At 52.0% G+C, this 26,297-nt stretch overlaps 2 protein-coding genes across 2 annotated transcripts in view; one reads left to right on the forward strand and one right to left on the reverse strand.

Moving 5' to 3' along the window:
* Positions 1–3,978, reverse strand: part of CLUAP1 (clusterin associated protein 1) — a 67,913-nt gene extending 63,935 nt beyond the window's left edge. Inside the window, exons 1-3 of the mRNA XM_080618694.1 lie at positions 3,825–3,978; positions 2,821–2,932; positions 669–753 (exon numbers count right to left, since the gene is read on the reverse strand). Coding sequence (XP_080474820.1) covers positions 669–753; positions 2,821–2,932; positions 3,825–3,846 — 219 coding nt within the window. The 5' untranslated portion in view covers positions 3,847–3,978. The remainder of the gene's footprint in view (positions 1–668; positions 754–2,820; positions 2,933–3,824) is intronic.
* A 17,668-nt stretch (positions 3,979–21,646) lies between these two features.
* Positions 21,647–25,970, forward strand: LOC308221612 (glucagon receptor-like; the record flags this gene model as incomplete). The annotated part of the gene is made up of 13 exons (XM_080618760.1): positions 21,647–21,724; positions 21,914–22,010; positions 22,345–22,452; positions 23,057–23,178; positions 23,251–23,357; positions 23,450–23,606; positions 23,814–23,973; positions 24,163–24,223; positions 24,395–24,464; positions 25,019–25,107; positions 25,259–25,442; positions 25,717–25,758; positions 25,899–25,970. 13 exons carry the CDS (start codon positions 21,647–21,649, stop codon positions 25,968–25,970), a joined length of 1,347 nt encoding a protein of 448 aa, XP_080474886.1.
* Between the last annotated feature and the right edge of the window lie 327 nt (positions 25,971–26,297).

The raw sequence follows: 26,297 nt of genomic DNA on the forward strand, positions 1-26,297 counted from the left end.
ATGTTATCTTATTCCACAAGACTAAAAATGTTTCTGGCCCAATTCAAATATGCTTATGCATAAGCTGATAAAAGCTTGGATCTGAGAAAAATATGGCTTGATCTAGTAAGTAAGAGGGTGCGTACAACAGAATACTAATACATGCTTCTTTATCATAATAAAAATTTCAGGAGTTACAACTGTTCAAGTATACAAAAGAATTGGGAATTCAAAGTTAGCAATATGATGCTATTAATATGATGGGATCTCTTCTGAACCCATTTAAAAGGTTTAAAAAATTTTCATATCATAGAATCCCAGACTGGTTTGGGTTGAAAGGACCTTAAAGCTCATCCAGTCCCAACCCCCTGCCACAGGCAGGGACACCTTCCACTAGACCAGGTTGCTCCAAGTCCTGTCCAATCTGTCCTTGAACATTCCCAGCGATGGAGCATTCACAATTTCTCTGGACAATCTATGCCAGTGTCTGACCACCCTCACAGTAAAGAAGCTCTTCCTTATATCCAACCTAAATCTCCCCTGTTCAAGTTTGAACCCAAATACAATACAGCACAAGAATACAATACATACTCAGCCACCCATTGCAAAGAAATTGTTAAGAGAGAGTTAAAGCTAATACGGAACCAGTGTTTCGATGTGCTTAAGCACAACTCCATAGGCAGACTTACCATGAACTGAGCCACTGCCTTAATGAAGAAAACCCGGTCCTGCTCCGTCTCCACATCAGGAGGAATATCAGTCTGAGGTTCATACCTGTGGCAAGAAGCACGTGTACATTCTGACAAGATGTGTGCAATATTCAAGTGACTGGTTCATTTGTGAGGCAAAAATCAAACAAAACAAGCACATATGAGACTGTAAAATAGATCTTTAGCTCCTGCTGCAGACTGGGTGATCCAGATCCTGGAATGCATTTGTGTACAAACACAAAAGCTATAAAACCTGAGACACTTCTCCAGAAGGAACTGTAGTGGTGGGGTCATCAATACATCTTTTCAGTTGGTTTTGCAAAGGAGCAAAATTTAGCTGGCTCAAGTCTGTGAAAGACTTATTTTCAGAAGTAATTTACTACTGAAATCACAAGCTGCTTATATATATCAAACTAAACTTAATCATAAATGGCTTCATGATTTGGAATATGCAATACTTAGAATAGGCATATGACTAAGTTAATGCTCCCAGTCTTTCCAGTGGTATGTTAAAATTACTTGTACTAGATTATTATTTTTGGTAATAACAAAACCAGCCACCTTGTCCTTTGAAAGGTTATGCCACTTTTCCACTCAGTCAAAATACACACGACAAGTTCACACTTAGACATCATTTTAAAGATATTACTTTCAAAAGTAAAAAAAAAACTTACGAAAAAGCAAACTGAAAGATAGTGAAATCCTTTAAGAAAACACTAGTGAAGTGCAGAAACTTCTGGAAGTCACCAGTCTCGAGGAACCAGGGAAGAACAGTAAATTCCCAGTCTCAACAAAGGCGTCAGGATTTTTAGCATTCAGGCAGGCAAAAAAGCATCTTTGCTCCCAAATCACATTTGAAATTTGAGCAAGGCACATGCAAAGTAGCCTCTCTGCTTCAAAGTGTAATTAAAAGGCTTCTAGAAGCTGGAAAACTGCCTGTGTCAAGGGTAACTGACCCATAACAGAAAAGGATGCCAGTGTTCAGTTGATATTTAGTCTGAAAGTAAAGTATTTCTTTATTAGGCTCAGCATTCCCAGTTATCTATAACAGAAGTTTCAGCTTTTACAAGTGTTCAGGTTCATTAAAGAAGCATATTTTAAAAACAATATTTGTTTTCTTTCAATTGCTCTGCTATTTTACTGTTACAAACTAAGGGGGACTGATGTATGTTTTTACAGGCACTGAAAAAAACCAGTACTTTAGACCCTCAGTGTAACAGCAGTATTTTAAAGAATATTTAGGTAACTTAATCCAAGCAATTTTGAATGGCTGTAAGTATTTCCTTATTTTAGTACAATTGCAACAGTATTCAAATATCTAACAGGACAGTAATTAAGCTTACTGGATGCTAACAGGGTAAAAATAGCAAGCAGGCAAATGGCTTCAATTGTATGAGCAGATGAAAAAACTTAGTTTATTTTTTCACTTACATAGGAGGAAGAGTATTATGTATAATTTGATTAGCACCTCAAGTTTCATAAATATTTAACCAAAGTCTGACAATGGCTTAAGTGGGTGTAAAACTAAAACTGGGTACTTGTAGATTAGTACTGTATCATTTGAGGGGTTTTTTTATACATGGCATGACAACAGACAATACCAGGTTGAATCAACAACAATTGTAGCAACAAGGTAAGAACTAACTGCATCTTGACAAGTCCTCACTTGCCCCTTTTGGGGCAAATGTGGGTCACATACAGGCAGAATAGTAACAGAGTTTGTAGAATATGTGAAAGACACACAGCTGCTTCTGAGCAAGTGTGCACACCTTCAAAGATGCAATTTGGGGGTTGGAACTACATGATCCTAAGGTCCTTTCCAACCCTAACCATTCTATGATTCTTTGAAGCTCTGCCAGACTAAGACATTGTATGTTCTACTTCAGCTACTAAGCCACTTATTTGTTGTTGTATAATAACAGAGTCATAGAATCAACTAAACTAAAAACCTGTGAACTAAACTAACTACCACATTTTCTATCTGACATTTATAAAAGTAGATCCCACAAAATGATTAAGTATCATTATGCTACCCTTTAAACTTAAAACAGTTTCACACCAGCACACCAGCCCCCTGCATACATACCACACCCAGGCAGCAGCCCCAACATGTCCTAGCCTGATCACCAACCTTTTGACTAGCCAGAAGAGAACTTCAGAAACAAGCGTGAAGTTCGGGGTCTGGAAATTCTCCATAGATATGAGTCGGGGATACCCCAGTGCCCTCATCATCTCAGTAAAATCTGAAAAACAAGCAAGAGCAGGAATTCCTTCTTACATATCTGACATGGGTATTACGGAGAACGCTGGTTGCCACAGCAGGCAGTTCATTTACCATTAGATATGCCCTGTTCAAAGTATTGTAAAAAAAAAAAAAAAAAAAAAAAAAGAAAAAGTCCTGAATGGATTAAAAAAGTCTTCCAATACCTAAAAGGGCTACAGGAAATTTGGAGGACATTTTACAAGCACCTGTAGGGACAGGACAAGGGGGAATGGCTTTAACCTGACAGGGGGGAGACTGAGATGAGCTCTTAGGCAGAAGCTGTTCCCTGTGAGGGTGCTGCGGCGCTGGCACAGGTTGCCCAGAGAAGCTGTGGCTGCCCCATCCCTGGCAGTGTTCAAGGCCAGGTTGGACGGGACTTGGAGCAACCTGGTCTAGTGGAAGGTGGCCCTGCCCATGGCAGGGGATTGGAACCGGATGAGCTTTAAGGTCCCTTCCAACCCAAACCATTCTATGATTCACTAGAAAATATGCCTGAGTAAAAAGATGACATCTTAACAAGAGATTTACAGGCAGAATCGATGTCAGCAAAACTTCTCTCTACAAAACACACCATGAGATTAATTAACTGCAGGCTGTGGGGTTCTCGTCCCCTCGGTTATTCCTCCAGTCAGTTTAAAGGAAGGCTACAAACCCTGCAGCCCTCCTCTGAGGCACCGGCGCCCGCACTGCCTCCTGCATCTATAAATGAAACTACCGGGAAAAACTTAACAGAGCACCGGGATCCGCTCGGCTGCTGAGGCATCAAACAGGCCGCAGAGAGCCGCGGCAGCCCGGGGAGCAGAGACCGGGGCCTGCCGTGCCCCGTGTCATCCCCCCGCCCCACACCCGCGGTCCTCGTTGAGGATCCTCACCGCGGAGGTCACGGAACGACATCACGAGGAGCCCGAGGCCTCTGCCCGCAGCCGCCGCGCTCGGCCGCAACACTCGCCTCCATGGCAACGCGCCTACGGCGCAGCGGCCGGGACAAACTGCGGCGGGAGACGAAGCGCCATGAGAGGATCGGGCCTCAACATCTCCTCTACCCGAGGTAGCCGCGCAGTAGCCGGGGCGGCTGGGCGGGGCTCTGGGCTTCCCCTTCGCTCTGCCGGGTGACGGGGACACCGAGGGACACGCTGTCCCTGCCGCTTGAGCCAAACCAGGCAACACTGGCGTGTAATGGCTGTTCCCTCGGCGCTGGGAGCCGGCCCCGAACGCCCACAGCCTAGGGCGATATCCAGCCGGGACTGGAGCTTTGCTGAGTCTGGCTTATATGTGTTACTTGGGTACGAATCATCACGAGTTACTTTCCAAGAACACCCAGTGCCATGTTAAAACACTGCTGGGAGGAGAAGCCCGTGCTCCCCTGTGGGATGGCGCAGTAGCCACTGGGGACACAGAACCCCATGCCCTCACCTCTCCTGAGCAGGCATAACCTATCACATCTGCATCCACGGGGCTGAGCCCTCTGTCCCATTGCAGTTGGCACATCCACCTCCATCCACTCTGCAGACAAGGACTCTGATATCTGCAGGGACGGGAGCCCAACATGCAGCTCTGCTCCAGTGCTCGAGCATTGCAGGGCTGAGTGCGGGGAGCAGAGGGTAAGGACCTGCAGGAAGGCAGCAGGAGCCTTCCTCTGTACAGTGACACCTCTCTGATGGGCATCCAGCGTGCCACAGCCACAGAGACAGCAACTGCAGTACGTGGAGCACTCACTGGAATGAACATACAAGAGGTTCAGCACAGCCCAGGCTGTGCATGGCAGCAGAGCCAGGGACACCTACAGAAAGCAGTGTCCCCAGGCCAGCCAACCTGTCAGCTCCCACCCACACCTGACACTGACCGCTCCTGTCTGCAGCTTCCTAACAAACCTCTTAAAGGCTCTTAGTGTCCCGAGTTTGCCCCTGCACGCACACCCAACAGCAGTTTTCATGTTGATGCATGAAGCAAGAACAGCATGACAGCTTCTCCGCTAATGCTCAGTGGTTTCAGATGTCCTAAAGGAGCAGGAGCTCTGATCACGAGACTGAAAAACACCGGACGGAGCAGCCACAGCTCTTACTGACAGGGTCATCAATATCATGAGGTGGAATGAGTTGAAAATAATCTAGATGTCAGGCTGATCTATGGACATCTCAGGACATTTTACAGAGCAGCTGGCAGTTTCCCCGCTCTACCTGCCCAAGCATATATAAGACACGCACACAAAGGTTCTATATTGAGTAGCACCGTATTCACACAATCAAAAATTAATCAAAAGCAAGGAAATAGCAATAAATCCTAAAAAGAATAAATATTGAAGTGGTTACATTAGAAAATAAGAGATGTAATTAAAAGCTGTGGGTTTTATGCCAGAAAACCTCAAATAATTCACTAGTTCAAGAGCATATCAGCCATCCAGTAACCTGGGCAAGGGACCAGAGAAGGAAGGAAACATTCTGCTCTGCTGTTGTGTTACATTGACCAGCAAAAGGCAGGTGGGATGAAATACCTGGGGGAAAGCCAAAGCTGCAAAATAAATGGAATAAATTGGTAGTGTGCTGTTTACCTCAGCTCTTCACTTTATATAAATATCATTAATATTTATATATTAATATTAGGCAGCACAAACATACCACTGGAGATGGAGTGGATGCAACTTTGAACTAAATAGGGATCCAAATAGGAAAAAACTGCAGCCATGTAGCCATGGCAGGAGCCCAGCGAGATCCATGAGGGCTAACACTTTGCTGCCTTCCCATCTCCAGGAAACCACACCCAAAGGAAGCCATGCCACACAGCTCTACATGACATATGTCTCTAGACACATACACTAAGCTCCATGGGAACAGCTCACCATTCCATAGCCCAGCTCACACTTTTGAGAGATGCTCCCTCCCCCCATCAGCCCCCCCAACTCCCCTCCCCCCCCCCCCCCCCCATCACTCCAAAACCTGGAAATTTTGTTGGAAAGGGAAGAAAATCTGAAATTTTGGCACAGGGTTTTGTGGCAATGTGTGAGCTATCAGACAACATTGCAGGCTTCTGAGTACAGATGGTAGCACCTCCACTGCACATCTGCAGTGCCTGGTCTCCATCCAAACCTCTAATTTCATTTAGATTATATTATTTCTTTCAAGCTGCAGGAAGCCACAGCTGCTGCTGGGAGCCTGGTAGAGGTGTAGGAGGAAGCTAGCTGGGGTGGCAAACACCCTCCAAGTAGTATGTAAGCACCGGCTGCCATGCAGGCTGGTCTCCAGCAGAAGGTGATGACTCCACGTTGCAGCCCGAGCTGCTGGTGGTAAGGAATTAGCCACCCCTGCCGTGAACAGCTTTGCTCTAAATCACAGTTGGGTATGACAGAAGCATTAGCTATTTTTTAACACCTCATGCAAAAACAGTCCTCTGCCTGTTTCATATGCTGCGCGTGTGAATTTGGTGCTTCCCAAATCACATTAGCACTGACAAGCGCTATGCATGCTTCGAGTGGGACAGGGCAAGCCCTTTTGCCCCCAGGCTATTAGCATCATCTCATACTATTTACTGCCTCTATTCTGGTTTCAGGAGTCTAACCTCTTTTAGCCCCTTCTCTCTGGCTCCCACCAGTTCCCAAACACGTTGCTGAAGTCAAGTCATCCTTTGTCTGATGAGCATCCATTAATCAAATATTTCACCAAGAAATCATTGACCTGTGCAGCTGAACATCCTTCATCCAGACTACATGTCATGAGGTCCCTTTCAGCTGCTGCAAGTCTGGTTAGCACAATGTACTTTGAAATAGTCTATCACTCAAATATCCATCCCATCAGACAGCCTGGTGACTCCATGTCAGTTCCCAACTTAGCAAGAACAGTGCCCAAGTTTGTGGTGCTCAACCTCTCTGCGCACTGGAAGAACCTCATTCTCTGGACCAAGGCAGGAGACAAGCTCTGTGATTAGAAAGATGGGAAGGAGAAATCAACTCACTGAAAGGATATCCAGACCTTGTAGCACTCCACCAGCCTCCTCTGCCTGTAACTCTTCTTTCTTTTTGGGGAAAAAGAACAACTTGGCCACATCTGCCCATACAGGATTGTTATTGTCATTATCGCCATTTTAGGATCAGCAAAATAGATCTAACAATTTGGTGTGTGAGACCTATTTCAGCAAACCCTTTACATCTAAACCAATGTTATCCATCTCATTCATGGTCAGAGTGTCCTGGCTATCAGTGGTTTTTCATTCCTCCCTATCTCACTTTAGCAGTGTGGGTTGTGCCTCCTGGCAGCTGCTCCCCACTTCGGGCTGCACACAACCCTGTCCCTTCAGAACATCCCCATGGTATCTGTCAGGTTCTCAACATATAAATAATCACCTCCATCAGTCTTTGCCTGAGCTTGTACTTTCAGCCATTCAAAATCTTCCTGCAGATGGATGAAGTTTGGGGGGGTGGCTATGTACTTTTTAGTTTTTTCCCCAGGTTGTGTTTTTTGGCAGAGCTTGGCATTTGTTATGCTTGCTTCTAACTCAAACTGTCACATCCTTACATAAAAGTACCTGGGCAGATTGGCCCAAGGCATTTTTTCCTCCAGGAACAAGGAATTCTAACTTTGTGAAGAGTTGTTTCAAACTATTCCCATGGGATGAACAGTTACATGGGGTTAGGCTTGCCCAGGGGTGTGACAGGCAGATGAGTGACACAGGCCAGTTGTGAAAACAGGGCTTGTTCCAGCTCTAGGAGAGCCCCAAGAAGCAGCTGTGATGTCTCTGCCTCTTAATTGGAAAGGAGATTTGTTTTCATGCCTTAAATTTCAGAAAGAAACTGTGCAGCAGTCAGGTGAGCAATGCTGAAGGGGAATGTGGGAAGGAGTACAAGGACAGGTAGTGGCATCACCATCACAGCTCATTTCCCAGTGCACTTCTGTGCAGTGACCTGCAAAGCAAAGCAAAAGAGCTTCAGGATTTTCCTGCTCTTTTTTTCCTGATATTGTCTTACCTGGCTATTCCAACCCTGCAAGTTCAGTCCTCAGTCGTCCCAGGGACGGCATGACAAGGACATAATGTGCTGTTGAAAATATGATCAAGAGAGAAAACAAGTCATTTTTACTCTGATTTCTCCTTTTTTTTTTTTTTAACCAGGCATTTTTCAGATTCCTCAAGCGAAAAACAACATTCATCTTTAACCTCCCTGTTGTGAAAAAAGGGTAAAAAGACCTCAAGCTTCTTTTGCATCCCAGGAGATGCTCGTGTGAAGTTGCTGTACACGTTGGGACACTCTGACTTTCACACAGTATGGAAAATAGTGAGAATGTGGTCATCTTGATGGTGGAGAAAATAAAACCTGTTTCTGCTGGGTTCTTACTTGTTAGAGAAGTGCTGCAGAAGGCCATTAGCTTTACAAATAAACTGTTTATGGCTCGAGAGGCTGGGAAAGGAATCTGCCAGAGCAATTTTCTCAAAGAGGGGCCAGTGCAAAACTAAATAAGGCAAGGTGGGAAATGAGGAGGCTTTCATTTGGCCACACGAACACTTCTCATTCAGTTTCTTTGCTTCCACTTTCTAGTTTTACTTGCAAGCTGGGCATCAATTTTTGCTCTTCTAATCAGAGTCTCCCCCATTACCCACCTGGGACAAATGAGTTTTCACCTAAAGGCTGCTTTCAGCCCTGGGCTGCAATATTTGCCACCCACGTCCACACAGTGTGAGGTTTCTGTTTGTTGCTGAGGGCTGGCTCAGCTTGCAAACTCCTTGGTGTTGGCACAGAAGAGAGTCTCATGAGCAGACTTCTTCCTTCCCACTTTAACAGTAACCTCATCACTCCAGAGGTGAGGAAGGGAAGGTAACTGCTACCAGGAGGAGGGGAAATGGCTGTGGATCACTGGTGGAAAGTAAAGTGCTATTTGTGCCCAGGAACCTGGGGAGATCTGGAGCCTTTGTGTCTGAGGAAGGAAAATACCCAGGAATGTCACGTTCCCTGTAATTACATTGCAGAGCAGCTCCCTCCCTGTTAATGGACTGGAATTAGAGAAGAGCTCCAAGAGCAGAGCGCAGTACCCAGCACAAGCAGCAGCCCATGTATCAAGCAGAAGTGGGTAATAAATCAGCAGGCTCCATTTGATCATTCAACAGATAAGTGAGAAGCTACTCCGGATGAAAAAGCATCCCCCAGGCAAGGAGATTTCCACATCTCTCTGAGACTTGGTCTGACAGGTCAGGAGAGGAAAGACTGGGTTCTCTTTTATATGCAGTGAAAACCAAGACTGTATATCCACTGTCCATTAGCTCCCTCAAAGAAGAGGTGCCATTTGGCACACCTGAAGCCAGCACTAAGTTCTAATTTCCCAGAATCTGCTTAATTTGGGGGTGTCCAATTTAAGATGGCATGGCATAACCTGATGTATAGACAAGACAGCACATCCTACATCCCCGGAAGCTGAAAGTCCAGATCATCCCGAAGTCATTGTTTCTCATGAAAAGTTTTGGTGTGTTTTTCTGCAACACCGACATTTGTCCCTTGACCTACCTGGAGGGAAGGATACGGAGAGCAACCAGCCAAAGAGACAGGAAAAAGAGTCAAGGTAGGCTTGGAAGGACATGATCCCGTTACCCAATTTGCCCTTTTTGATAAGGATCACCAGGCAAAGGCACTGCTTTCACAGGTGAGGAGTGCAAACACTGCACAATGCAAGGGTGAAGCAAGCCCTCAGGGCAAGGCGTTCTTCTTGAGGCTCTAGTCTTGGCACAGACATAGTATTTAACTAATTGCAATCATCATTTGAACATTAGGAACACAAATGATTGGAAACAAAAGCTCTTTCAAGATTATCCCGTATACTCCTTTCCTGTAGAGGTGCCACCTTTGCACAGTTTTCACCCCAAGGGTGCCTTTCCATCCTCCCCTGTTGCTATCAGGGTGCTGCCTCCTGGCACCTGGCTGGTGGAATCACTCAGATCTGTGCCCTCAGTCCCACCATGCAGCCTTGAGTGGGCTTGGGGACCACAGGGAGGAGAGCCTCATGGCTGCTCAACCAGCAACAGGGCAGCAGGAGCCCTACCAACAGCCATGGTGGCATGAGGATAGAGCCCTGCCCTCTGAAAAAGGGAGATAAAGAGCTCAAAGGGAAACACAGAAATAATAGCATTTAAACAGCCAGCAGCTGCTTTTGCACATAACCTTTGATTCTGCCAAAAGAAGAAACAGCTTGCTTCAGAAACTTCTGAATGTACCAAACTGCAGTCAAAGTCCTGAAGCGCTGGGAGGTGAGTTTGCCTTCTGGTCACAGGTCTGCTTCAGTGTTAAACCATCATTGTCTGAAACAGCCTCTCTGCACATACTAGCTCGCAGCGGAAGTCAGGGTCTTGGCTAAATAGACCTTAGGGCTGGGTCAGTCCAACAGCTTGATGTCCCTGTGCTGACAGAAACCCATGATCTCAGCAGCAGAATTAAGTATTGCTCTTGCTAAAAGGTAAAAGCAGCTGTTTTATGTTCAATACATGTCAAAATAGGTGTGTGACAAGGAAACGTTTGGAGTGGAAGTGCTAGAGGGGCTTCAGGCAGGGAGTAGGGTGCAGCCAGAGTGGTGCAAGAGGGAGCAGGAGATCACTGGGGTGGCACTGGGCACTGCTGAGGTGACAGAGGGTTTTGTGACCCCAGCAGCCACAACCTGCAGACTGGTGTTGGCAGTGCCTGGGCAAAACTGGCATTGCCAAGTCCTCCTGCAGGACCTGGTTCATGGCTGTCAGCAAAGCCAAAGGGACCCCAACATCCAGCTTCACTGCCTGCAGGAACCTTGGCCAGACACGACCACAAGAGCAAGAGGAGCAATAGCAGGTACAGGCCACATCTGGAAATAACACCTTCCTTGTAACTACTTTTTTCTACTGCAAAAATACACTCAGCTGTGAAACTGAGCCTGGAGGGAGCAATTCCTCCTAGAGGAATTCAGCATCGCTCCCAGCAGCTCTGTGCTGTTACCTGCCTGTCTGAAGCATACAGCAGATGTAGGGAAACCTTATAACCTCTCTGGAGTTGAAACAAAAGCTAATGCACTGCAGATATTACGGAATTGTGCAATTATCATCACCCCTCAGTTAGGTAACAAGTACCTCTGTCTCCCTAGGCAAGAGATGGATTGTTTTCTCTGCAGGCTGAGTGCCTTCATGAGCCATTATGCTGTTGGAAGATCTTTGGTCACATCAGAAAAAGCCCTCATGATGAGGATGTCTGTGCCTTTTTACGAGCAGAGTTGATCTGTACATATAGAAATCTCTCTTTACTGGAGCTCCAGAAAATACATCACATTGCCAGCAAACCCGGGGCCCAGCTTCAGGTTCCATTAACAAAAAGAGAAGCAAATACCCCTCAAAACTTAGTCCAAAGCCTATTGAATACCAGGAGAATGCCTCCAGGGTGAGAAAGCTGCAAAGCAGGAGTTTGGCATCATGCCTGCCTGCACCTCACCAGTAAATGGGTTTGCTAGTACCCCATCACTGTGTATGTGTGGGTGCTCCGCACCCTCCAAGCAAGTTGTGCCAGCCCTTAGTGCTGGTGATGCCCAGCGGAAAGAAGCCCAGCCAGAGCTAAAAATGTTCTCTGTTCTTCTATGGGGAAGCAAAGCTCTTTGAAGACAGAAATTGCCAAGGCAGAAGTTGCAGAGTCCTTGCAGCTGCTCCTGGAAAGCTTCCCTGCAACAGGGAAAACAGAAGCAACTGGGGAAGGAGCAATGACCAGGGACTATGCAGCCTTTACTCTTTATACCAATTAACTGGTTCTTCTATTATCAGGGGTAAGTCAAACACAGGCAGTCCTGGATAACATGAAAATCTAAGTGTCTGTCTTCAGCCCAGCTCATGGCATCTATTGATACCTTTAGATTCACAACCCAACGCCCTCCCGCCCTCTTGTTTGTGAGGATTTTTACATACACAGGAATCCAAAGTCAGAAAAAGCTCAGAACAGCAGCATGTGCAGAGCTGCCCAGGGTTTTCCTGTTTGAGCCTCAAAGGAGAGTTGTGTTTGAGCAGAGGAGCCATCTCCCTGCAAATAGCAAGAGAAGCACAGCAAACAGCAGCCACTTTGCTAACCCCAGGCTCAGAACTGCCCTAACAGCAGCTAATTGGGAAGCTCACACAGTAACACGTGTGGAGAGCTGCTAGGAAACCAGCAAGCCCCTTTCTTCCTGCATTGTCCCCAAAGCGAGGAGAAGGAGGGAGTTTTCCCAGTGAGCTGAACACCCAAGCATGCTGTGATACAGCACCATGCCTGGCAGGCTGAAGCCTCCCGAGCCCGGAGGCTTAAGCAATTCCCAGAAGAGAAGGTGGAGGAAATGCATCCTGGCATTTCCTCCAGTAGCTGGGCTTTCAGGGTCCTCCAGTCTAACCTTGAGTGACCTGCCCCATCAAACAGCACAGCACAGCATCTGCAAGCTAGGTGCTTGTTTCCCCAGCTATAAGCTATGTTACATATCACAAGTGGGGTTGGCAGCCTTGTGATGGTTTTTTGAAGCCCTTTCAGATCTGCTGGCAGGAAAGAAATGCAGAGCACGCCTCTCGCGCTACAGGTCTGAGTGGCTTGAACGCTTTGCTGAGCATAACAGAGTCATGCAGATCACGCTCCTGGGTAAAAATACATTTTCTTCCATCACGAGATAGCATAAAGTGGCAAACATCCAACATTTGGGACAGCTGGAAGGCTGGGAAGGACCCAGAGCACAGCGCAAGACAAGGCTTCTTAAGCCCTTAGTTATTTGGCTTGGTTTTGCAAAAATAGTTTATCAAAGCTATAGAAAACATCTCTGTTCTCAAAACAGCCAAGGGCCAGCACTGCTTTCAGGACAGGTAGAAGTTGCCCTGCCACAGCAGGATATTTCCTTAGTTCCTCTGCTTGTGTAGCGGGGGTTCAGAGGTGCCCTGGGCTGGAGAAGCCAGACAACAGTAGACAAGCCAGACAACATGCCAGAACTGAGCCTCTTATTCCGCAGAGCATGAGCAAGCATGGATTTTGGCATGCAACAAAGGAGATCTTCAGGCTGCTCAGCTTCCTTTTGAGCATCTGGGAGAGCAGCCTCTCCCCTCCTGTCTCCTGCCTTCATCTGCCAAGCAACACCTTACCCCTGTAAGCACATAAGTAGTTGGTCGTAGGCTCTGATAAAGATGCCCTGGAGGGATTACACCTGGAGTTAGCCCACACCCTACCATTGTCATGAAGCTAAATGACATTTAGCAGTGGTTTTACCTGGAGTGGGGTCAGCTGGGATGAAGGTTGACAACACAGGTTATTGCTATGCCCAGACTCCATGGTGGCTGTAGGGGACAGTCCCTGCCAGAGCCACCAATGTGAGGAGCACAGCTTCATCCTCTTCCACATGTCTCCAAAACACATCCTGGGCACTGGTTCATCTGTAGCTGAGGTGACCACATGTCTGGGAGGGATGTCTAAGAGGTAGGGTGGGATGGGACCATGTCCACATGTCCCCAGGTGTGCCCAGCTCTGATGACTGAGGGGAAAGGTATCTCATTGGGGCCAACACCTGCCCTGAATCTATATTTCTCCCTGTTGGAAAATGCCAGAAATTACCAATTTTCACCCCAGTTTGGGTGAAAGTTGAAATAACATCTTTTGAGAACATAGAAAAATAAGTGCTAAGATGTTTGGAAGAAAAAAAACCCACAGACAAAGTGTAAAGCACTTTGAACCATGTGTTTCACAAAGAAAAATGCCAGTACATCGCTGGTGTCACCTGTTTATTACTACTGTTCCTGTAGAGACAGGTACTCCTGCAGCACACACCACTGCCCTGCAGCTCAGGTATCCAGTGTTACCAGCCACCTTCTAAAGGGTTGGACCTGGCCTTTATAAACAGAAACTGGAAAAAGAATTCACTAAAATCCAGATGATTAAGTGAATTAAAGTCTATGGAGAGATCAGAAACCAATGCAGGCTGCTGGTTGGAGGAGGTCACCTGGGAGAGATGTGATCAGAGGGAGGCCAGCCGCTGCCCTTTCCCCTTCATCCACACTGTCCCAGCTAGTCCAAAACACACTTTCATGCACTGGCTGGGTTCACCTGCCCTATGTGTTCAGTGGGACAGAAATTAAACCGGAGGAGAGCTGACCCAGAGTCAAGTTGTTTCTGATGTTTCAGACAACAGACCTCTGCTGCTGCTGGAGGTCTTTGCAATTCAGCCACAAAGGCATGTGAAGCCTCCCAAGAGGAGCGTGCCCATGGGGATTCTGCTAGTTTACAGACCATGAAGACCTGGCAAATCCAGGCATGGTGGAGGGCGAAGTGAAGGTCAGATCCAGTCATTGGTGAAAGAAACAGCTTTTGTGCAGGACATCCTTACATTACCACCCCCCTGCCCTCCTCCAGCCAGGCTCAGTCCCTCCAGCATTACTTGTGGCTGATGGGGAGGATGAGTGATGTGGCACAAGGATGCCTCAGATCACACCTAGTGATAAAAGGTGAGTGAAAGAGATGGGCAGGACATGCTGGCAGGGGGGACAGTCCTGCTCCAAACCCACCTGAAACTGCCCCACTGGGCTTAGCTGGTGGGATACAGCCCCAGCAGCCACCATTTAATCCTTTATGCCTAGAAACCTGCTCGTGTCCCCTCTGTTTCTGGCAAGCGGACATACCTTGTCCACAGGGGTCATGAGGGGAGGCCATCAATGTGCCCTGAGGATGACAAAAATGCTGCCCCTTGCTCAAAGTGTGGGACAAAGGGATTTTTTTCTCCAAAGGGATTTTTCCAAAGTCACTTTCAAGGCTGTGTTTCACCTTTGGAAAATCACCTGGATTTCCACCCCAGGGTTGTAAATGCAGCTGGTTGCAGAGCAAAGCACAGGTCCATCACCATCACCTCGTACATCACAGCCACACAGGAAGGGGTCAACCACCATCATTTCCATGCCAGCAGGTGGAAAGGAGATGCTGCTTTCCCTGGATGTGGCAGGAAAAGACAGGCACAATTCTGCTTAAGTAAGTGCTACAGAAGAAGTTGCAACTGGGCTCCTGGTAGACAGAAACGAAGTAAAAGGTGCACCCTCTTATCTGCTCCTTGAGTTCCTAATCCAGGGGTATAGCAACCCTGATGTGAAATACAGATGCTGCACTGCTCGCCAGGGCTTTAAACATGGAAGAGGGCGAGCTGTGCCCTTCAGCAGAGGACAGGTACAAAGAGTCCAGTTCCAGGGCAGGATGTGAATATAGATGATTTTCAGAGAAGTTCTTGATCTTATCTTTTAAGCCTTCCTGCTTGAATCAGGTGAGAAACACAACGGAAACGAGAGAGACTTGGTGAGGTTTGAACAGACCTGGCAACCTGTGTGCCCGCAGGCTCTCTGGAAGGACAGCATCTGCTGAGGGGCTCTCTGAGTAAGTGCCAAATTCAATAGTGCCTTTATGAGCTGGGGAAAGTCATTTATCATGAGCATGTGGCAATACTGCACTGAAATACCGGCTTGGAAGTGACCTTTACTGAGAAACAGTGTGGATGTGGATGAGGTGGGATCTCCGGGCTGTCATTGCCCAGGAGGATTGGAAATGGGATGCAAATGCTCTGCAAAACCCCAATCTGAGAGTTCCAGGTTTCCAATGTCCCCTGTAAGGTGCTGGATTGGGGCACCCTCCAAGGCATCTCTTAGGACATGGTTTGCAAGCTTATTCTTTACTCAAAAGAGCATCTCTCCCTGTGCCTCCAAAGTCCTTTGTTCCCCAGGATCTCTTTAAACCAGCACTTACTGGGAATAAATGTCCAAGCATCTGATTCTTTGGAAAATCACCCAGCTGGTCCAAAATGGGTGGGAAGGCAGTGGCGTTTGGCTGATTTCTGACTATGGACAGGTTGACATATTATCAATCCCTTTATAATCATACTGTAGCAAAGACTGTGGCCATCAGGCAGATGCTCAAGCACATAGTGTAGTATTAAACATTACATTTCTCCTTGTCTGTGCAGGAATAAGACCCAAAGCAGTAAACCTGCTGTCGGTGAGGTGTGGTAGTCTAGCCCCATGGTGATGCCCTCACTGGCTGGAGTGACTCAATGGCTCCCAGAAGGTATGTAAGCTGCTGCTCTGGATCAGAGGTCAGCCTCCCCCCAGACCATTGTCCTGCAGAAAGAGGAAGCACTTCATGGTTGGGCAAGGCTTGTGGTCATTTCTCACCTTCATCAGAGAGGTTCAAGCAAGAAACAGGTTTTGCTCAGATGTAGAAGGAGCTTCCAAACAGAGCAAATCCCCGGGGCAAGCAGGTCCCCGCTTGCATGGGTTTGCATCTCACCAGGCTGCACTTATCCTTAATAGCATCATCTGCTGATATTAAAAATACTGTGCTTTTTGATCTATACAGAAGCTCTTGGTGCACCTGAGCTTACAGCAGCCTCCCAGGTCCAGCAGCAAGTGGTACAGAACTGATAGGCTGCCAGGAATGCTGTCCTTCCTCCTCGGGCTTGTGGGCTTTCACTTGCTGATGGATTTCTCTACCTGGTAACAGTCTGGCAGGCGTTTCTGAGAAGTTCATTGAATAATTGCAAGTCAGGATGTGTTGATTAACATTTCTGTTCCACGAATTACTTCTGTATGGGAAGCAAAGCAGCATGATTAGCAAAGGCTGCAATAATACACAAGTCTGAATTTCCTTGTCAGTTACAGCCAGATAAAATGAAACCTGCTTTCTTTCAGGAGGTGTTTCTGCTGGTAAGCCTGGTAGCAGTCCTTGGAGAAAGGAAATTGGCCCTGTGTGGTTATCTGGTTTGGAGTGACACTGATGGAGGGTGCTGGAAGAATCCTGAGCACCCCTGCAGCTCTCAGGTTGCCCAAGATGCACCAACACCATCCATACAAGAGACCATTCAGAGGCAATTTGAACCGTGCTTTTAACACAAACTCTCCTTGGTGACAGCCATGCAGCACAGCCAGCATCCCCAAACCTGCTACAGCAGGACAGCAGCTATGGAGAGCGGGGGGTGTTGGCCTCTCAGGATCTTACCCATTGCACGAAGAACTGGGAAGGTGTTTCAAGCAGCTGTGTCTTTTGCAGAGCTGTCAGGGCCTGGCCAGTGAGACTGAGGTGCTAAGATCGCCATCGCACGCTGGTGGACAGCCAGGACCACAGCCAGGAGATGCTCATGGTGCCTGCAAAACTGCTGAGGGGAATGCCCGAGCATCTCCTCAGATGCCAGGCAGCAGGGAGGGGTTGTCCCTGGGCAGGGGCAGTAGAGGACATGGCTGTCCTGAGGGAGGGCAGCTCAACCCTGTGGGACGGAGCACCTGGCTCCAGCTCCACTTCCATCCTAGTGATGCTTAGACCTGGGATGCTCCCCCAGCCACCCTCCCCATGCCTACAACTGGCTCTGCAGCACCCCACAGGTCAGGATGCAGCCCCAGCTGAGCCACAAGTGCTGCAGTCACTATGGAGACCCTGCCTGAGATGCATCAATATGGAGAGGAACAGCTTGTTCCTCACGTCCCCATTCAAAAGATCAGTGAGCACATCACCTCCAGACAGAACCTTCATCCTGGCATGGTCACTGCTGACACCTCAGAGCCCAAAGGGACCTCACCAGGCAGTGATGCCAGGAGGTCTGTGGTCCCTCTCTGGGGAACTGCAGCTCCAGCTCACATAACTGCAAGCTGGAGCCCTGGGCTGTCTTCCAAATTCAGCATCACTATGAGATGAGCCCACCCCATGGTCCTGCTGGCAATAGAATGGTTCACACAGGGAGGTCTGTAGAACGAAGCCATAGGGTGCCCAGGTCTGGGAAGGAGGACATTGGTGGAAGCATCCTCTACAGGTGCCCCAAGACCATGTTATGGCTGTGTGGGGCAGGATGCGACCCTGGGAGTACCAGCTCCATCTCTTCTTCCAGCGAGGCTGTTATGGGGGCAGAGCATGTCTGTCTGCACCAGCTAAAGCTGCCTGCAAATGCACATGCTTGTTTCTCAGCACATTCCACGGCTTACAGGTTTTCCTGATGCCCAAACACCACATCGAGCTGTGCCCTGTCCCATGCGCTTGGTGATGCTAGTGCAGAGAAACCCTCTTCTTTCAGGCCATCTGCTGCCTGGAGGCTTTAGAGATTTTAATTGTGCTCTATCTCCAATCTCCATCCTCAGCGATTGTCAAGACCAGGCTGGGTAAAGCCCTGAACCAGGTCTGACCTTTAAGCTGGCCCTGCTGTGACTGTGTTTGGACCAGAAACATCCTGAGGTCCCTCGTAGCCACGATTACCCTAAAAGCATCCCACCCCAGTAGTGTTGCTGTGTCCTAATCTCGGTGGTATCACTCCTGTGGGAGACCAGCTGCCTCCAGCCATCATTTCCCCACCTTACTCTGAGACTTGGGCTGGCCAGGCCTTCCCACACCCCCTGTCCTTCAGCCAGACCTCAATCTTCAGTGCCACAGACAAACATCCTCCTGCGAGCTCTGCCTGTACCTCCTCATCCCCTGAAGGCATGAAGTCCCTGGATGGGGTTCCTGAGCCTCCTGCCCCCTCAGCCTGCCTTTCCTTGAGCCTCTGACCAGGGACCCTAATGCATTGGTCCACCTAGAAACATCCTGCAAAGGGTTAAGTACATGGTGCCTGGGGCTCTTTATATGAGTTACCAGCCCAGCTCCCTCACCAGAGCCTGCAGTGGTGGCTCAGGGCTATGGTGCTACCTTCTGCCTGGGTGTTTCCATAACCTGCCAGTCTCAAACCAATCTTGGTGTCACTCCAGCATCATGCTGGGACTCAGCAGGTTGTGGCCTCACCCTTCAAGAATCATATCAGTCAGTGCTGATGGGAACATTGGCAACCTTGGTATCTCTCCAGCACCCACCCCTGTCTCTGCCCTCCCAGCCTGAGTTCTCGCCCCCATTGCTGCTATCCCAGCTCCCAGTGATTCTTGGTGGGAGAAGCTTGCCTTCTGCCTTGGTACAGATGGACACAGTCCTGGGGTATCCAGTAGCTGGCCCTGAAAGAGGGGGAACACAGGGGTCTGCATCCACACAGCCTGGTGGTCCCCCACCCATGGCTCATGGCCCCCCCCCCCAGCATGAGCCTTGCCCACCATGGGGTGACACTGGAAGGGTCCCCAACACCCCAGTGCTCCCCAGCAAGTACAGCAGCATCCCCACTGTGCTGGCTGCTGGTGCTTGTGTGTTATGTGTTGTCCTCATGCAGAGGCTGCTCAAATCCTGCCGCAAAACTGCTTTATGCCCCCAGTCCCATTAGGAACACCAGAGGTGCGTTCCCTGCCTGCACCTACCGGGCAGCTCCCAGTGTGTGCCCCTTGCTGGCAGGGTGGTGGACCCTTCATGTGCACCAGCGGGGCAGCTCCTGGCACCATAGTGGGTTTGCAGGGGCGATGCAGTACCAGCACCTGCCTCCCAGTATGAACCTGAACCAGTACTGCTGAAAGCACACCAGTGCCCAGCTAGGCACAGGCACCTGCTGCCCAGGACAGCCAGGAGAGCCCCTGAAGGTGGGTGAAGATCTGCAGGAACTCACGGCTGCTTTGCAGATCCACTTCCCAGGCAGGAAAAGCCATGGGGGTGGAAGGACCTGCTCCCTGTACATGAGACTGAAGTCCTCACTCTACAGTGATGCTTGGAGGTGTGCAAGGGTCCAACTCACCCTCCAGCGCCGTCCCACTGCTCACCTCCCCTTCACCACCACCCTTTCTATCTCAATCACATCATTTTCAGCTTTCCATCTGCATACATTGAGCCGACTTGCTCTAATCTGCTCACAAGCAAACACACAGGGTAGAGAGGCCCCAGGAAGACCCCAATGTCAGCTCATGCTGAGAAAGGCACCTGAGGATTCAACTTCCCATAACAGCAGAACATCACCACAGGCTGTTCCACCGGCAGGTTTTGTCACTCGGAATAACCGGACACCTCTCATCCACTGGAGCAAAGGATGCAGCTGCACACCCACCTGAGTCACTGTGTGCTCCCAGCCCGCTGGAACAGTTCTGGGACAAACATATTTTCACAAAATAAGTGCATGTTCTGGTGCATGCAGCCAGCATCAGTTTTAGAGTGTAAGTAAACCTGGAATCCCAGTGCAGGGCAGGGCCAGCATCAGCTTCGAGCACATGGTGGCTCCAGGCACGTCCTCCAGCTGGGGCAAAGGGAAGAAACCCAGAGGAGTTCCGCTGCTGGTCTTTGGTGGGAGTCCCCAGGGCTTTCAGAGAGGGCTCAGACACCCTTTTAATCTCCTCTGCATGCTCCAGTGATAGGAAAATACCAGAGCCAAGATGGTGTTCACCTGGTTTGGTGGATCAGCACAGACCTCCCTGCTTCACCAGGCTTGTCCCATGGCTTGGGGCTGGGTGATGTGGCGTGTGTCATGAGCTGTGTCCCTGTGCTGGATCCAGCATCATCCTGGGGTCAGTGTCCCCAGGCAGCCCACCCTGGGCTCTGCATGGTGAGGGGCTGCACCACAGCACCCAGCGCAGGAGAGAGCCATAGGGGCACCCCATGACTTTCCCTAGGGCTGCCTTGCGGGGGGAGGGGGAGGCTCTTGGGGAGCAGGCAGAGGAACAGAGGGTCTGGACCCACGTTCCCGTCCCCGTGACTCACAGTTTGAGGGCTGCAACACATCCCTGTCCCCATGTGATGTAACCCTGGGCAGGGCTGGACGCCCATCCCCGAGCGTCCCCGGCTGGACCTGGACCCTCATCCCCGTCCCCGGGCGTTGCACAGGGGCTCGGAGGGGCCTTGCCGGAGCTCCGCGGGGACGGGACACCGCGACTCCCGGGGCCCGACGGGGCGGCCCGAGCCCCGGGAGGCGGCACCGCCCCCCTCCGGCCCCCCCGTCGGGGCTCGGCGCTGGCGGGAGGCGGCCGCGGTGCAGACGCGGCTCTCTCGCCGCCGCGCTCAGGTAGCGAAGCCGGGGCTGCCGATGGCACACACTGGGACTGCTGGTGACACCGGGGCTACCGGTAACACACACCGGGGCTGCCGGTAGCACCGAGGCTACCGGTAACACACACGGGGGCTGCCGGTAGCACCGGGGCTACCGGTAACACAGGGGCTGCGGAGCCGCCGCCGCCGCGCAGGGTAAGAGCAGCTCGGGCGGAGGGGGACCTCCGCGGGCACCGAGCGGGACCGGGGGGCATCAGCGCTACGCGGAGTACGTGTGGGCACAGCTGGTGCTGTGATGGTGCTGGCCGGGGAGCCGCGGGGGGACCTGGGCTGCTTCTGCCCCCGGAGCGCCCGCTGGGGCTGTGGGACGTTCTGTGAGAGCGGCAGAGGGGCCGAGGGGTGATTTGGAGGGTCCCATCCTGGCGGGCAGGCAGCGGGGCGGGGGGAGCACGGAGAGGTCTCCTTGCCTTCCCCTGGGCTTGGTGGCAACAGGGCACCCGTGGGTGCCGGCGCGAGCAGCGGTGCCATAGGGTCTGTCACATCGCTCACCGGGATGGCTTCTGCTCCCCTGGCCTCTCGCTGGCCCAGGGCTGGCAGCGGTGCTGTGGAAGCTCGGCCAAGAGGTAGGATCCCGTTGTGCCCCAGCTCCTCTGCCTGGTGCTCCCCGAGGTTTTGGCTCCAGCGGGGAAGTGACCGGGGCTGCGGCAGCCCAGGACGTGACTGCAGCTGGCACTCACAGCCCGGTTCTCTGCTGCCCCAGGAGCACATCTCCTCCTCTGCACACCCTCAGTCCTCCCCCTCTTTCTTAGCCAGGATCCAGGTCCCCAGCTCAGCTCAAGACGTGCCCCAGCACTGGGAGCACCAGCCAGTGGGGCAGCCATGGGGGATGTGCTCGGGCCTGGGTACCGGTGGAGCCTCTTCCATCTTGCCTGGATGTGCCTGCTCTCCTCCATGCCGGTAAAGAGCAAGCTGGGGCTGGCCCATGGGGCAGCAGGGTTGGCACTGCTGGGCTTTGACCCATTGTGAACGGGTTCGGCCCTGGCTTGGCTGTGTGTGCCTGCCCGTCTCGAGGCAGGAATCACTGAGGGGATGCCTGCAGCCTCCTCGGGAGCCACGACAGGCTCTGACCCAGCTTTGGGCTTGCAGCAAGGTGGGGCCAAGGTGCTGGAGAAGACGTTCGAGGAGTGGATGCGGTACCGTGACGAGTGCTTGAGAAGGATGGCGAGCGAGCCCTACCCAGCAGGTACCTGCTGTGTCACGGCTCAGGTCACACGTGAGGGCACGTGAAGCCGGGCGGTAGTGAGGCTGGGGCCAGGTTTTATCCTTCCTCCAGCATCCCCTATGCTGGTCACCAATGGAGGGACGAGCTGGGGGACTGACGAGTGTCTCCACATCTCAGATGGGCTGCCCAGGGCCAGGATGTCCCAGGGGCTCTGAGGCTGATGTGGGGCACCAGGGACCTGTTCAGGGTGATGCCCCCTCAGAGGTGCTGGCAGTGGGCTGGGGTGGCAGGGCTGGATGTGGCTGTGCAAACGGTATTTGACCACTGCCTTTCCCTCCCTCGCTGCTGTTGGAAGGGCTCTTCTGCAACCGGACATTCGACATGTATGCCTGCTGGCCCGATGGGAGCCCTGGCATCACCGTCAACGTCTCCTGCCCCTTTTACCTGCCCTGGTTTGAGAAAGGTGATGATGACTCACTATAACTACCTGAAGGGAGGTTTTAGTGAGGTGGGGATTGGTCTCTTCTCTCAAGTAACAAGCAACAGGACAAGAGGAAACGGCCTCAAGCTGTGTCAGGGGAGGTTTAGACTGGATATTAGGAACAGTTCCTTCCCCAAAGGGTGCTCAGGCATTGGAACAGGCTGCCCAGGGCAGTGGTGGAGTTGCCATCCCTGGAAGTGTTCACAAACTGCGTAGACAAGGCCCTCAGTGACATGGTTTAGTGGTGGCCTTGACAGTGCTGGGGAACGTTTGGATTTGAGGATCTTAAAGGTCTTTTCCAACACAATTATTGCTATGCTTCTATGACCCTCTGCTGGCCTGGAGCTGGAAGCCAGGGCTGAGCCATCCTGGGAGGTGGGAAGATGCTCCTGGGGCTTTCCCTCTTGTCCATTGCTGGGGGAAGAGGGACCCACAGCAGAGCTGGGTGTGAGGGCATGCATGGGGCACGGAACAGAACCACATCTGCCCTGGCAGAGGGTCTTTGGGGCTGAGTAGAGCCTGACCAACCATGGCAGGAGCGGGGTTTGGGGGGAGCACGAGGGGAACGTGGTGTTGGTGTCCGCAGTGAAGCATGGGCTGGTGAGCCGCAGGTGTGGTGCTGACGGGCAGTGGGTGACGGTGAATGGCAGCCAGCCCTGGCGCGACTACTCACAGTGCGAGGAGGAGACAGCGGCCACCGTGGAGGAGGTGGGTGCCCTGGCCCAGGCATGCAGCACGGTGCTGCTGGCCCCGGCTCACCGGTGTGGTGCTGGCCTGCAGGAGGGCGCCCACCGGCTGATGGTGAGCTTCAAGGTGCTCTACACCGTGGGGTACTCGCTGTCACTCCTCACCCTCGTCTCTGCCCTGCTCGTCCTCACTGTCTTCAGGTAGGAGACCCAGGGCACACGGTCCTGCCCCTTGTCCTCCCCACCAGTGGTGGCTGAGCTGAGGGGTGCCCCCCACGCTCTCATTGTCACAGGAAGCTCCACTGCACCCGAAACTACATCCACGCCAACCTCTTCGCCTCCTTCGGGCTGCGGGCGACCTCGGTGATGGTGAAGGACGCGCTGCTGGAGAGGCGCTGGGGCATGGAGCTGGTGCGGGTGGCTGACTGGGAGGCTCTGCTGAGCCACGAGGTGAGTGCTGCCCCATGGGGTCCCTGCGTGGTGCTGGGCTGGGATCACCCCAGGGAGGGGTGTGCAGCTGGTGCTGGTGCTTATGCAGTCACAGGAATCTTCTGAGTGAGCTTCAGGGGTGCCCATGCCCCTGATGGGGGAGCTCTTGCGGTGCCTGTGCCCATGGATGAGCCCATGGGTTGCCCCATGGTGGGTCTCCCCTCGCAGGCGGCGCTGGGCTGCCGGGCGGCGCAGGTGCTGATGCAGTACTGCATCCTGGCCAACCACTACTGGTTCCTGGTGGAAGCCGTCTACCTCTACAAGCTGCTCATCGGGGCCGTCTTCTCCGAGAAGAATTACTACAGGCTGTACCTCTACCTGGGCTGGGGTAGGGGCCATCCGGGCATGTGGTGGGGCTGGGGGCAGGACCTGGGGTCGGTGTGGGTTGTGGCCCTGGGAGGGTGCGGGGAGGGAGCTCTGCTCACCCTGGGTGTCCTTACGGTGCCCCCTGTCCTGGGGCTGGTCTCTGAGCTCAGGCAGGTGCTTGATTTTACAGGGTTTGCTGTGTGACTTGCAGGGACCCCCGTGGTGTTCGTGGTGCCCTGGGTGGCCGCCAAGTACCTAAAGGAGAATGTGGAGTGAGTGGCAAGGAATGGGGGGGTCCTGTTGGGATGCTCAGCTCAGGATGGGCAGTGGGATAGAGGCTGCTGTGGGTCCCTGACCCACCGAGCTGGGGCTGGCATGCTCTTGGTCTCATCCTGCCCCCATGCATGGTGTGATGGTGCTGCTCTCCCTGTATCCCTGCACAGGTGCTGGGCACTGAATGAGAACATGGCTTATTGGTGGATCATCCGCATCCCCATCCTGCTCGCCTCCCTGGTACGGGCACCATGGCCCCATGGCTTTCCCAGGAGCAGCAGTTCTCCAAGGCATCATGCTAAACACACATGGGTCGTTTTTGTGCACCAGCTTGCTAATGCACGATTTCTGGGAGTCCATGGAGGGGTGGCTGTGCTGAGCCCCACAGAATGGGGCTGGGTGCAGCCCCTGATGATTCCCAGCAAGGATTTTGGGATGGTGGGAGGGGAGGAAGCTCTGGGGACCCAGTGCTGCTGGGCTGCAGCAGCCTTGGCAGTAGGGGAGGGTGTTATCTCCCACAGCACCCAAGGGTGCTTATCATTGGCAGGGTGGGCTGTGAGGGGCAGAGTGCCCCGTTATGCAGGGTGCTGGGTGTGCAGGGTGCTGGGGTATGCAGGGTGCTGGGGTGTGTAGGGTGCTGGATTGTGCAGAGTGCTGGATTGTGTGTGGTGCCTGGATGTGCAGGGTGCTGGAGTGCGCAGGGTGCCAGGGTGTGCAGGGTCCTGGATTGTGCGGGGTGCCGGGATGTGCAGGGTGCTGGGGTGTGTGGGCCCCTGCACTGTCTCCTCCCGCAGATCAACCTGCTGATCTTCATGCGGATCCTCAAGGTGATCCTGGCCAAGCTCCGGGCCAACCAGAAGGGCTATGCAGACTACAAGCTGCGGTGAGCTGGGAGGGTCATGGGTCCTGCTGCCACCTCCTACACCGCCCCTACCTCCCCATCCACCCCTACCCTGCACCTCCATCCTGCACATTGTGAAGCAGCCACACTGAGATCACCAAAGAGCTTGTCCCTGACTGTATTTGTGCCCCAACACTTCAGTACTCGCTGCTGGAGGATTCCCTTTATTCTCTTTCAGGCTGGCCAAAGCTACGCTCACCCTCATCCCCCTCTTTGGGATCCACGAGGTTGTCTTCATCTTCGCCACTGATGAGCAAACCACAGGCATCCTGCGCTACATCAAGGTGTTCTTCACCCTCTTCCTCAACTCCTTCCAGGTGAGGTGGGAGCCTTTGCTCCACCATGGGTACACCATGGAGCAAGAACTGGGGGGGTCTCTCTTCCAGCACATTATCCCCACCCCATGGTGCTCCAACCTCAGTGATGGGGACCTCCAGCCCTGTCATTGAGTGCATGATGGTGCCTCCCATGCTCTCTGAGGCTGTGGTGGCAGGGGGACCTCAGCCTCAAAAGTGCCCACAAGTGGCCTAGGGAAACTAGACCTATCTCAGCCACAATGGGGCTCACTCCCCTGCCCTGCTCACCCTCCAGGGCTTCCTCGTAGCTGTGCTCTACTGCTTCGCCAACAAGGAGGTACGTACCTGCTGCAGCTCCTGCCCAGAGCACGGCTCAGTCCTGCCTCAGCCGGAGGCTTTGCCATCCCAGCCCTTGCTGCTTGTGCTGCAGGGGAGCACAGCCAGGGCAAAGCCCCTGCTCACTCCTGTCTGTGACAGGTGAAGTCAGAGATGAAGAAGAAGTGGCAGCTCTGGAAGCTCGACCACCCGGCGCTCTGCTGTGCCCAGTGATGTGGCAACCGGCCCCACAGAGCCAGGGAGAGGGATGTGGTGGGTGCAGGGACCTGATGGGAGGGCAGCACTCCTGGGACGGCCATGCTGGGACCAGCATCCGTGTTGTGCCACACCTGGGAGCACTGGAGCTGCTGGGGGGACGTTCCCCTTCTGCAGTCCAAAGTGAGGCAGGTGCCCTTGGCTGCTCCCTCAGAAGAGCCTCATCTCACTTGGTGAGCTGCATGGGGGATGCTGCTCCTTTCTACCATCAGCTAGCTCTACTGGCACCCATTAAATGTGTTCATGAAACCCCCTTCCTATCCGCACCAACCTGGGCACCTCTAG

This window comes from Psittacula echo (assembly GCF_963264785.1).
Source record: "Psittacula echo genome assembly, chromosome: 5".
Classification (NCBI taxonomy): Eukaryota; Metazoa; Chordata; class Aves; order Psittaciformes; family Psittacidae; genus Psittacula; species Psittacula echo.